Source organism: Necator americanus, chromosome V, assembly GCF_031761385.1.
Source record: "Necator americanus strain Aroian chromosome V, whole genome shotgun sequence".
Classification (NCBI taxonomy): domain Eukaryota; kingdom Metazoa; phylum Nematoda; class Chromadorea; order Rhabditida; family Ancylostomatidae; genus Necator; species Necator americanus.
The window spans coordinates 678,294-690,566 of NC_087375.1; the positions used below are offsets into that span (position 1 = coordinate 678,294).

The window sequence follows — 12,273 nt, forward strand, 5'->3', positions numbered from 1 at the left end:
ATTTCGAAATTTACAATATTACTGACAAACTATTGTGTTCAGCTACAGTAAATGTGGACTTCCGTTAGGCCCATCGCCACTTGTGATTTATCACAATAGCTTCATGAATCAACTACACGTTGCGTTTTTTATTTTTCGCTTTACAACAAAGAGGGCGGATCGTTTTGGAGTCAATATTTTTTAAGTGGAAAATTTCTAATAACAGGAATTCAACAATACTCTTGTCTATTGAGCACATTTAAGGGTAAAACACATTTTTCATTTTGCATGCGCCGGTTTTTTTTTCTTGTACTTCGGATCGATCGGAGGTTCGATTCCGCCCCCGCGCATATCAGGCCTTTCATTCCTCCGGGGTCGATAAGCTGGCACCAGACTTTTCTGTGTGGACAAAAACACTGTCTTAATGCATCGGCTAGACCCCGCAAGTCATTTGTATAGGTTACCGTTGCGCGTTCGTAAACCTCAAACGATTCTGAACTGAAGTGAACGTGAGGGCGCATCCCTACGAGGTACTTTAGAACACGCCTCTAGGTACACGCTCCGGTCCCCTCACCAACCTATTCATATGTCTCCCTTGAATAGGTAGTCAAGGATAACTCACTGGCTTTCGACCGCTCGCATTTCGATGCGGCGCCTGCTGAAGGGTGACGCGTCGCAACCGAAATCCTCATAAAAAACGGCATCTTACATGCCTTCTTTTACGACGATTCAGGAAGAATGAGCGGAACCAGGTTGAGTTCCACGACCCATTACCCAAACTCTACACCTCCACTATAGTTTCCGGATCACGTCAAAGTCGTGATACGCTGCCTTCGACGTGTGTTCTACGTCTTGCCAACGTTTCGATTCTGTCCACGACACCCCAAAGAATGCTTATCTCTCAGACCTAAAGGTGAGGTTGAACTCATACTTTTCTACGAGGTTCAAGATCCTCATCATCCCAATGTGTGTCCTACTGCTGATTTGTTTTGCCATTTTTTATGCTTGTAGTGGTGCGCTGTACGATGGTGAACTCTACTACGAGAGCAGTGACGAAACAAGTATAGCACTATTACTTTTGTATTCCGTGTAAATAGTTAAGTAAATAACATTGTTATCTTCAGGGGCTGGCTGCATCTTAAAGTCCGATTTCGCTACCTACTTATATTTAGGTAATCTTGTTCATAATTAATTCTCAAATGGAATAATTTGATTATATTATTTGGGTGATCGTAGCCACACCGTGAAAGGAGAGAATTGTCTCGTGTGGAAGGAGGTTTACGAGAGCATCGTTAAGGATCTCGGCGATAAACCTGAAAAATTGCGAGACTACCAGACAAGGCAAATAATTTCTCGTATTTCTGAGGTTGATACAGTTAGTGAGTCTATGTATTTTGTATCTATGTACTTGTGTGCATTCCTGAAATATTTTCCATGCCAACTTTCTTCTCTAAAACCGAGTTATAAAAACGCTCGCCTGTACAGAAAGTGCGAAATTCTAAGCTTCCCTCCTATGATTTATTTGAAGGACGAAAAAACAAGTTGAAGAAAGGTAAACAGGGTCGAAACGAACAGTTCTCAATGCCTTGGCCATTTAGTTTCAATTAGGAACGAACATACCTCAGCCAATGATCTCTCCATTAGACATAGTAAGTCGTAAAAAGTAAGTAGTAAAGTAAGTAAGTAGTAAAAAAAAGTAGTAAAAATTTTATTTTTCGAACAACACAACCACACATGGTTAACTTATATCACATTCGCAGACGGGGAAAAAACTTCTGCAACGATTTTAAAAGTTCTTGGACTTTTTTCCTTGGAAGTCACAGTATAACTTTTAGTTTAAACGCAGCATACCACCAATCTGATGTGATGAGCGAATCCGGGGGAAAAGCTAGAGATGGAGTTGTAGATTGCTGGATCCGAGCCGTGCGCCCCATCTCTCATTAATCGTCATTTAAAAAAACGCCGTGGAAGACGCCGTTTTTCAGTACGACTTCAGTTGCAACGCGCGACCTTCGTGTACGCAGTCCATCCACACGTGTGAGCGGTCGAAGATTAATGGGACCTTTTCCGCAGCCTACTCAAGTAAAAGCAATGAAAAAGGCTGCTGAAGGGACGGGAAGGTATACAAAGATGCGCGTTGTAGAAACTAAAACGGTTTCCACGCCGTGTTTTACGACGATTAGTGAGGAATGAAAGGAGATACAGCGGATCCCGTATTCTCCAGTTTTTCCCACGGATTCCCTCACCACGTCAGATTCCTGCTATGCTGCCTCTGATAGTAGGACCAGAACCATGAGCGACTGAACACCACACGACCCCAGTATGACTGTCGACCCAATGGTTAGACTTCGTTACAAAGCGCTTCGAAGGAAAACACTCGTGCTCGTGGAGTCCTTTGTTCGGGAGAAGAACGACTACTGGGCGATCCTTACGCGTGATCAGGGTAGACGGGAGCATTGCTGTCACGCGCTTGAGCAAATCGACGAGCACCGGAAGCACAGGTGGCAGGTGACAAGGATTATGAGGACTTCTCGTTATCCAATTGTCTTATTGAACTGGGTTAAGAATAATTTGTCGTTGTGGAACGGAAAGAATCCAACCATGCAAGACCGAATTTTCCCCTAAAAGTGTTACCATCGATACTGTAACATGATGGTTCTTGCTATGTTCTAACTGAAAAATTCAATTCAAGAGGATTGGTTAATATGACCGACTAAGGCCTGACTAGGGCCTATTCAGGATTGCAAAAGCCGAAGAAGTTATGCTTCACAACAAATGTCGTCGCTTGGATCTGGCTCCTGAACATCCTCTTAAGGACATTATGAAGATGACCAATCCCGGTCCCTGGTGTTACGTTCGAAGAAAGGTTAAAAACGTTTAAATCGTAAGCTTCTTAAAACGGATGGAAAGCACATCTAGGGCAATATCGATGTTGAACGATGTTTCAAGGCATGCACAGGAACTCCACATGAAGAAAAAACCCCAACCGGTAGATAGTGAACGTCTTGGAAGTTGTAGGATTTTCTTTGTCATTTTTTTCTTTCATGCTGACATATTGCCGCAGATAAAACTCAATATGGAGCAAGAGAAATCCTTAAAAACTATAATGATCTGCTGATTGAGAATATTCGCAAATACTACATGTCTTATTCATGGGGAGACGTCAGCTACTATCGTTGGGTATGTCATGAGTTGCTAATTCTCTTATTTTCTCAACAGAAACTTTTTTTTTTCAAGAAACCATCCGACAGTGCATTTTCTGCGGAATACTTCAGGATCCGAGAACAAGTCAGTTTGAGAGTTAGCTGCTCATTTAAACTCATAACCGTTATGAAATCTGCAAGTATTTTTTAAAAAGATTTTCTATGGATGCGTGATAACCGTGGTCGTCCTCATTCTTTGGCTCCTCATGTGCGCTTATCTTCGGAAAGAAGCGGCAGCATCGCGGAGACGCAGAGAAGAAGCGCTTAAGGTGAACGTTATCTTCACTTAAGTAATAATCAGTTGAGGCTCTGAGAGTTGAGAGAGAGTATCTTCACCACGTGTAATTCCTGGATGACTTTCAAATTCCTCTTATTTTCGCTTTTTGTATAAGTGGAAGAGTACCGTTTGTCGATGTGGGTTGACAACACAACGGATATTTCACTGATGTCTCTTTTTTTACTCAAAATACAAGTATTGAGGCACTCTCTTTTGCCGTCTTTCCTGTGATTGGCCTCTGAAAAGAGAATAAGAGGATTTTCTTCACTAACACAGCATAGCAACATGTTCCGATCCGTTTTAATCGGATTTGCCAAGGTGGCCGACCACTAAATCAGATAACCTCAGCATCTTGGTTGCCAAATTCGCTGGGTTTGAATTGACTGTGCAATAAATTCATTAGAGACAACGCTCTATCTCGATGCTAGGTCCCATCTAGTAATAGGTAGAGTCCTAATGTAGTTTTAACGGACTTCGGGCACAATAACCATGTTTTTTGGGAGATTGTCCGACAATGTTGTCAAACTTTCAACGCGCACAAAAAAAAACCAAAAAATATGTGCCAGATACCCAGGAAAACCGTTTGCTCATCACTGTGTTAGGGAATGGTAACGAGTAGCAGATCAGTTATTATCCAGAATACCCAACAACGCAACTCTTTACGTCAAAAGGTTCATAAAATGAAACCCCGTAAAATGTTTAGTATTAAAAATACTGGATAGAGCAATTCTTTGCGCTCACATCACTTCTAAATGTTATATAAATAGTTCTTCGTAGTATAATATAGGGTCCCATGTGAATGTGGTCCCTAGATTTCTGAGGGGTATTTCGCGTTTTCGCTGTGGCACCTGCAACCTGCGTCTTAAGCCCCAGCGGTTGGTTATCCGAATCCTCATTTTCGTGGAAGCACTGGGTGTTATATACATTTCTACTAGGTCGTTCGGATATAAACGAGACTTTCGACTAAAACTTTCAAATATCACAATATTTTTTTATAACAAGTCTTTATTCCAAACAATATTCTCCACAACTATCAACAACGCTTAGCCATCGACCATGCAGGTTGTGGATGCCGTCCTCAAAGAATTTGGTTGGCTGTGAGTCGAAGTATGATGCGACCAAAGATCGGACTTCGTCAATGTTGTTGAAGTTTTTCTCCGACAATCCTTGATGCATCGATCGAAATAGATGGCAGCCCGAAGGAGCCAAGTCCGGACTATACGGTGGATGCGGTAAAACTTTCTAGCCCAACTCTTCGATTTTTTTTTCTCGATTTACGGACAGCTTTATTTTCATCACTCAGCTTATGAGGAACCCATTTGCCGCACTGATTTGTCTTCCCGATTGTATGTAAATGCTCGTCAATTCTCGAATTCGAACATCCGAACTCTAGGGCAAGTTTTCTTGTAGTTTTTGTCGGATCAGACTCTTCAGTTATTCGTCGTCTACCACTTGAGGACGACGTCGGCGTTTTTCGTCTTCTAAGCTCTCATTTCCATTTTCAAAGCGTTGAAACCATTTGTAGCATTGACTTCGCGAAATCACATCTTCAATAAAATAAAAATAAATAAATAAATAAAAAATAAATAAGTAAATTTTTATTTCTATGAAATAAGAAAAAATATTACAGAAATCAAAAATAAACAAAAAAGAAAGTAAAATATACAGGAAAAAGCAAGAGACAAAAATGGGACCAAAACTGTCCAAATTGCTGTTTGAAATTCGTAAAGTTTCGAAAGTCTCGTTTATATCCGAACAACATAATATATACATTAGTGGTGCTGAGAGCTTTTTATAGGCGCTGTTTTTGAAGTACAACTTTTACCAGCCCTTGGGTTCTCCGTTCTCCAGTAGTTTGAGGTTCGTGAGGGGCATGATTCAACACAAGCATGAATAACAATATTTACCAATCCGTTCTCCCGTACATTGGAAAAATCCGGAAATCTATTATCTATCTATTCAACTTAGAGTATGAGTCAAATTTTTCGCTCAAAAAGCGCATTTCAATAGTCATAAACAGGCACTTGGCTTTTTTCGTTTGCTATGTTTGCCAGATGAATCAACAACTTGATAAGAGCATGTAAAATAACTGGTCTTCCTATGTTCTCCCTGTTGGTTTATCCAGAAAAAAAGAAACGCCTGAGAGCCTCAGAAATGTAGTTACATAAGCCTGGAAAATTTTACAGGTTAATCAAATTAAGAATAAAGGATAAAGTTTATGATCAATCCCTACGAGGATGCGCCTGCGCGTTCAAGTCCAACTTAGACTCTGTTCGAGGTTTATGAACGCCAGTGCGGAACGCGGAACGGAAGTGCGTGCGGCCTTCAATGACTTGCGGGGACTGACTGAATGGAACGTAGATTAAGTCAGTGTTTTTATCCCCGCAGACAAGTTTGCTACCAATTTATCGACCTGGAGAGGCTGAAACGTTTGACTGGCATTAGGGCGGTATCGAACCTCTGATCGATCATGCAGCCACAGCGGAGCCTCTTCCCGACGGCGCTACATCGAACAAAAATGGTTTCGTGTGCATGAAATGATTGGACTGTAGGGCGAAAAAAACGTTTCTTTTCAAGAAGATTGGAGACTACGGGGATTTGCTTATCCTCGTTTGATATGCGTCCTTGGACGCGGCTTATCCAGAAAGTACCAGAAAATGAATCACGGCAGAAAATTGCTGGACAAGCAGCCGATTTTCAAACACGACACCTAAATAGCCGGGATTGTCTTTGTGAAATTAAACTTCTTTTTTACTTATGTTATCCTAAGGACACATGCGTTTACAATGCTGCAAAAGTAAGATAAAGAGATCTTCCAAAAAATCTTGTTTCCGGACGATATAAATTTTCTATAGATTTGTTAGCTAGATAAGATTGAAATTTTGATGAAACTAAGAGTTATATGGTATTATATGTCTAAATCAGTTCTTCGAGTTCGAGTCTAAAATCCTCGTTCCCTACTTGGTAATGTTGGCTAATTCTACTTCCATAACGTCCCATGGGATTCAAAGAATTACCATGAGCTGCTCAAAGAAACCATTGATGTAGCTGTTCCTTCTGCAAAGTTCTCCTGCTTTTTCTGTAGTTGAAATGAGATGCTTACATGCCTTTCGCTTATTTCCAACTCAACCTTGCCAAATAACTTTTTTTTGAATCATTATGCGTATGTAAAATAAATCCTCAGCAGAACATGAAGTGCTATAGCCACTGAGAAGACATTCTCGATCATTTTCGGAGACGTCTGGGACAAAATTCAGCCTCATTCTCAAGTACAGTATCGATAGTCATCTTTCAGCAATTCAATTTTAATTTTGCAGATCATTTTCCCACACAGGAAGATTCAACTTCACCCGATTGTCCGCCCAAATGCCTGCTAGGGCAGTTGACGATAAGAGTCGTTTGTTTGTTGTTGTCAGATTAACGATTGAATAAATTTGCAAATGTGCAGGACATGGTGAACACAACGCAAAGGACTTAATGAGTCATGTTCCTCTTGGCGTGTTTGAACGATGATACAGTATTGTGTGGAGTGAGGGCGTGAATGCGTCAAGTTTGCGCAAACAGCACGGAAGAATACCTTACACAAATCGTGGAGTACTCCGTCATACTTCTGATGATGTGCTGAGTGGCATCGATTCTTTCAACCGATTTCTCCGTACTACTCTTTTTCTCTTACAATCCAGTATAGTTGAAAGCATCCGAGCTATTACGCCATACGGTGAATGACCTCAGTGGACTGTATAGTGAATAAATGCAGCAATGCTCTTCCTAGCAGCATTTCTTTTGTGGAACTTCCGTCATGTAGATTCAATAGTTCCCATAAACGAGTTTGCGATTACTCAGCAGTCGTAGGCTTACCTCTTTTCAGCGACTCTAACACTGGCTAAACGTTTTCGATCCGTCATCGATCGTCATGGATATCGCCATCGTTACTGGTGAGCTACACTTGTATGGTTGAAGTCTTTTGGAGATAGTTTGTGAAGACATAAAGACTTAGGTCCTTGGAAAGGAAGCAGTTTCATCTCAATTTTTTGAGATTTCATATAGTGTTCCAGATTTCGTGATTCGTGGAGTTATGTGCGTAGATTCATGGCCGCTAGTCTAGAGATAATACAGATTACGATCTTTCAGTACTTTTCAAGTCATGTTCTTTGCAGCCGCAGTAATACTCACTGTCACAAATGAACAGTTTGTCGTTCCTCCTCCGGTTGGACCACAAAAGCGGTTCTCCAACGAGCCGTACTGCACAACTCCGCAGGTTAGCGGGTATTGTCTCTAAAGCCTTGTCTCAGTTATTAGTTAGTCTGTCTCATGTTAATTATTCCTCTCTATTTATTGCCTTGCCTTCAAACTTCATACCTTCAAATCTGTTTTCCCTTTTCTATTTCTTGAAAACCTCAACGAGTCATAATATCTGAGGCGGTGAAATTGGATTCAGCTCCTATGCAAAGAGAGAAATTTTCGAGACTCTGTCCTCGGTCAGACTAAAGACATCTCGATATTCTATATCCATGCTGTCCAGAACTTATCCGCAGAATAGTTGGATTTTCCGCCGAAATTTTCGGAGCTTTTTAGACCCGGGCTTCTATTGCAACTGCCAAAACGGGTTTATAGGAATATTTTTCAAGATGATATGAAGATAGTGACAGTGCCTCTGTAGTTTAACTTTGTCCCCTTCATATACAATACAGTACTACCGTTTTTCAAATTTTCACATCCTGGGCACTCGACCCTACAGTGTTCAAGGATACCTGGGCAATACCTCGGGATTTTTGCGGGTGGTCACCGTCAAACTTGAGTTTCTAATCGAATTCCCAGAGAAAAACATTTGACGTTGTATTTGGATTATGCGCTCCAAGTAGCTCGCTCAGTTTTAGTTTTGCGGCATTCTCTCCTTTTATGAACGCCCGTACGACTTACAACGACTTGCGGAGGCGAGAGCTCAACGCAGCATTTTTATCCTCCCAGATGAGTCTGCTGACAGTCTGGCATTCGTGCAGCCAGAGCCGAAGCTCTTACAGACTGTACTACACCCGCCCTCATATACATATATAGTATTTTTGACGCTTCATTCCTGAACGTCTGGTCCATCATAAACTGTACGTATTTCACCTCGTCCGTTCTTTTTCCACTGTCAAACTCGGGCTAAACTATCTCCGCAATGAGCTGAACTTTTTATGACAAAGGGAACATTTCCCTGATTCTTCATTGAATATCAACTTTATCTATTCATTTCTGCTTCTGTTAATCTTCTCCAATAGTTTGATGCGAATACTGCATCAACGTTTTCGGCACGTCATAATTCTTTTTTTTTGCAATTTGTTCTATCCATTGAGTTTCTATAGTCGGTACAAATTTTCCAAATATTTTCTTCATTCCTTGAGATTTGGACTGTACCAATCTGCTTTTCAAGGAAAAATTTGTCCAATGTTGTCTTGAAAATTCGTTCCTATTCAAATAGTTCGAAAATTTTCAGACTGTGCATGACTGTTATGTCACTTATCTTGAGAAGTATGGAATTCATTCCGGGCCTCACTACTTACCAGGATACGAACATATAGACGCACAGTTGAAGAGCATGCCTCTTGCCAATATATGCCGGTAAGGAACAAAGTACCAGCTGCCTATTTTATCTTTCATCCACTATCGCGTGCATCAGTACTAATCCCTGAAGAGTGCAACATCAGTTAATCCGCCACAAAACCGGCCTAAGTTTTTACGATATCCACTAACGTTTGTGTGGCTGGAAAGAAGGAAATTCATATGTGTTCTCGCTGACTCATGCTCTCTTTCTGGAATAGAATAGTCGTCGACGTGGTGATTGTTAGCTTAATCATCCTGGCTGGATAAGAAGGTATAATATTTAATTCGTGCGGTTGATGACATTCGAAACATTCGAAAGCGCGAATCTGCGTAAAAATATGTCAGGGGAGTATTATGTTCGTATTCACATACCGTAGGCATCATACAACATCGACGTCAACGACCGGAGTGCATTGGGGCTACAGCCTATGTGTCGTCGTTGTCCAACATTCTCAATTCAACTAATATGACTAAAATAACCTGTAGGCTGTAGAAGCTGAACAATCCTTACAATCGTAGACCTGTTTCGGTTGTCGTCGTTCTATTGCTCGTAAGAAGTTGTGTCGTTGGGGGGTCTGGGTCACACAAGTCTGTTTCACACGTTTTTGTGGGATTTCTGGGAAGAATTGCATGATTACGGTCGCATTCGCAAATTACACTCCTACTTCAATCTATTCATGGAAATTCATGAATAGATTTCAATTTCATGGAAAAATGAAAGCAGCCTATGTGGATAAACCAATGAAGGCAGCCTATCAATGAGCCTTCATTGATTTATCCACATACACCATTGTTACGCAAAAAAAAAAACAAAAAAAAAGATTACTGAGGCCCACTACTCCCACTACTGAGGCCGAATTTTGAATTTTTCCTGGGTAGGGGAAATAAAAACAATGCAGGCATAAAACATTTGTGGTGAGACAGTCAAGTCGTTATATTCTGAAAGAAAGTGAAACCTTCCCCGTACCCCAATTCAAAACGATTTGTATGAGTCTAATTCAACTCAAGACGAGGACAACTCGTTTGGGAACTCTATGCAAACAGCACTGAGAGAGGTAGCGTACATATTCTTCATTTTTAGCACTTAGTTACATCATTTCTACAATAGTTAGGCAAACTACTTTCAAAACGTATTCAATTCCAATAAGAACGAAAACAGTAGAGGTTGAGTAGCGGAAAAACTGAAAAAAACGTATTGTTCATGAACCAGCTCCATATTACCGGGTTTATATCCATCACACAACCTGTTCATGCCTTGATACCCGCTGCTTTAGCTTTAGCTTTGCTTTAACTATGCAACTATGATTGCCACCAGGATTATCTTCAAATCCAACAAGAAACAACGGTAATTCAGGGACTTCGATGAACTAATGGTTTGTCTACGACTGGTTTCCTATGACTGCATATCGATTCCAGTATTCGAGAGATTCACGCAGTGGTATGGTAAAGTGAACGAGGAAGCCGTCGCCTACGTCCAGAATCACGCATTCTTTGAATACGCTTGTGGAGCAGGCAAACCGCGTACGAGTTAACATTGGTGTCATCTTTTCTTTTTCTCTTACGCGAAATTTTAAGTCTTCCTCGCTAACCACGATTGCCTCTCGAGGGCATTCAACGCTCAACCTCTTACACAAAGAATCAACACGTGTCTACCGCCTGAACCGGATATGTGCACGTTAGTTGCGCCTCGTTCGGATAGAAGTAACTGTTAAAGGCAGCGTACCACGAATCTGAGGTGGTGCGGATTTCAGTTGGAGTATTCGTATAAGGGATAGCAGATTATGGTGTGGTTCCTATTGCCTCTCGAGAGCATTCAACGCCATTTCTTTCTAATTGCCGTAAAAAACGGCCCGGAAGATGCGGCGCGTGCGCAAGGCTGGCGCGCTCCAGTCCAATACCTTGTAGAAAATGGTGCGCCGGAACGCTCGAAGCCGTATCTTCCTGTCCGTTTTCTACGGCAATTAGAAGAAATGAACGGAATCACCCTCCTCTTCATAATCTACTATCCCGAATAGGAATACTCCACAGGAAATCCCTACCATTCCAGATTCGTGGGGTAATGCCTTTATAGTTCTTTAAGTTCTTCTTTGTTCTGAATTTCAGACGAGCTATAAAGGCAGTGGAATGCTTGAAGGAGTCTCTTAGTGCGCAGTGCTCAGTCGATGCTGGTGTAGCAGCATGTGGAGCAGCGACAAACGTTGCACAAAGAGCGCAAGAAGTTAGTCCGACATGCATCCAAGAGATGAATATTAGATGTTCAGGTTCTCTCATCTTTTCTTGTGTAACTGCTGTTATATCTTTGTGGTTTTGTTTTATGTTTTCATAATTTGTTTATAGTCTGTACACATTGTTTAAAAAAACACGAAAAATCATTTCATATCTTGATTTCCTTTGGCTCATTGGTGTCAAAAAAAGAAAAAGATTCCCGCAGTAGTTTCTTTGCAAATCGTATCTCAGATGAGTCAACTTGAAAGCACTTCAAGGAGTAGCAGTATCACGAATAACACGAAAATTCCATGAACGCGCCACACTTCAACAGAACACCTGCGAACATTTGAGTAATCTAAAATTATTTCAAGTTTACTCAAAGCGTCGCAGTAATGTTAATGACCGCTAATGTCTGAAACTCATGTCTGAAAAACGATGGCAGCTACGATATATAAAAGGATAAAGTGTCTGGCGTTAATCGCTCCGCGAAAGAAATGAAAGGCTTGGTGAGCACTACGGCGGACTCGAACCTCCGATCGATCGTGCAGGATCCGCAACCTCTAAAAGCTACACTACCCAGCTACGATATGTATGTATATACTCAGAAGAGATGAGTTAAAACCAATTCGGGATCTATCTCATTGACCGAGTGCCTATGGCCGACCCTCATCACCAACGAATTCATCGTTGAGCTTCAGCTTCTATATCACCGCTGACGGTGGACAAGACGTCTTCACTTCTTTGGTCATATCATGAGGAAATCGTCTGATTATCTTGCCACGTCGTCCTGAGGATGCTCCCAGGCATCCTGATGCTCTAGAAAAGGCCTCCTCGTTCAGAAGAAAGTTTTGGACGGAGGTGGAAAAGAAGGTCTCAGGATACTTGGTGTTACAGGCGGTTCAGTTGAGACGTGAAGTTTCCCATATTATGGAATAGCGACGGATAGATAGGTTCTATCCGAGCTCAAGCTGAAGATCGAAAAGAATGGGCTTGGATACGCTCAAAGACGTCACACCCTGACAA

The 12,273-nt window shown here is 41.4% G+C and overlaps 2 protein-coding genes across 4 annotated transcripts; both read left to right on the top strand.

The window, feature by feature from the left end:
• Window positions 1-943: 943 nt before the first annotated feature.
• Window positions 944-6,836, top strand: RB195_012587 (uncharacterized protein; the record flags this gene model as incomplete). 2 transcript variants are annotated; one of them, XM_064202024.1, is made up of 8 exons in its annotated part: window positions 944-1,040; window positions 1,104-1,151; window positions 1,230-1,320; window positions 2,719-2,845; window positions 2,899-2,968; window positions 3,044-3,159; window positions 3,217-3,267; window positions 3,338-3,472. In XM_064202024.1, the coding sequence occupies 8 exons, from the start codon at window positions 944-946 to the stop codon at window positions 3,470-3,472; spliced, it is 735 nt and encodes a 244-aa protein (XP_064057904.1). The 2 variants fall into 2 exon arrangements, with proteins under 2 accessions (XP_064057904.1, XP_064057905.1); XM_064202023.1 differs by lacking the exons at window positions 944-1,040; window positions 1,104-1,151; window positions 1,230-1,320 and adding exons at window positions 2,302-2,480; window positions 6,777-6,836 and having other exon boundaries at window positions 3,338-3,451.
• Window positions 6,837-7,372: 536 nt separating this feature from the next.
• RB195_012588 (uncharacterized protein) lies at window positions 7,373-12,164 on the top strand (the record flags this gene model as incomplete). 2 transcript variants are annotated; one of them, XM_064202025.1, is made up of 7 exons in its annotated part: window positions 7,373-7,394; window positions 7,617-7,717; window positions 8,936-9,060; window positions 10,397-10,563; window positions 10,618-10,717; window positions 11,146-11,260; window positions 12,090-12,164. In XM_064202025.1, the coding sequence occupies 7 exons, from the start codon at window positions 7,373-7,375 to the stop codon at window positions 12,162-12,164; spliced, it is 705 nt and encodes a 234-aa protein (XP_064057906.1). The 2 variants fall into 2 exon arrangements, with proteins under 2 accessions (XP_064057906.1, XP_064057907.1); XM_064202026.1 differs by lacking the exon at window positions 7,373-7,394 and having other exon boundaries at window positions 7,604-7,717.
• Between the last annotated feature and the right edge of the window lie 109 nt (window positions 12,165-12,273).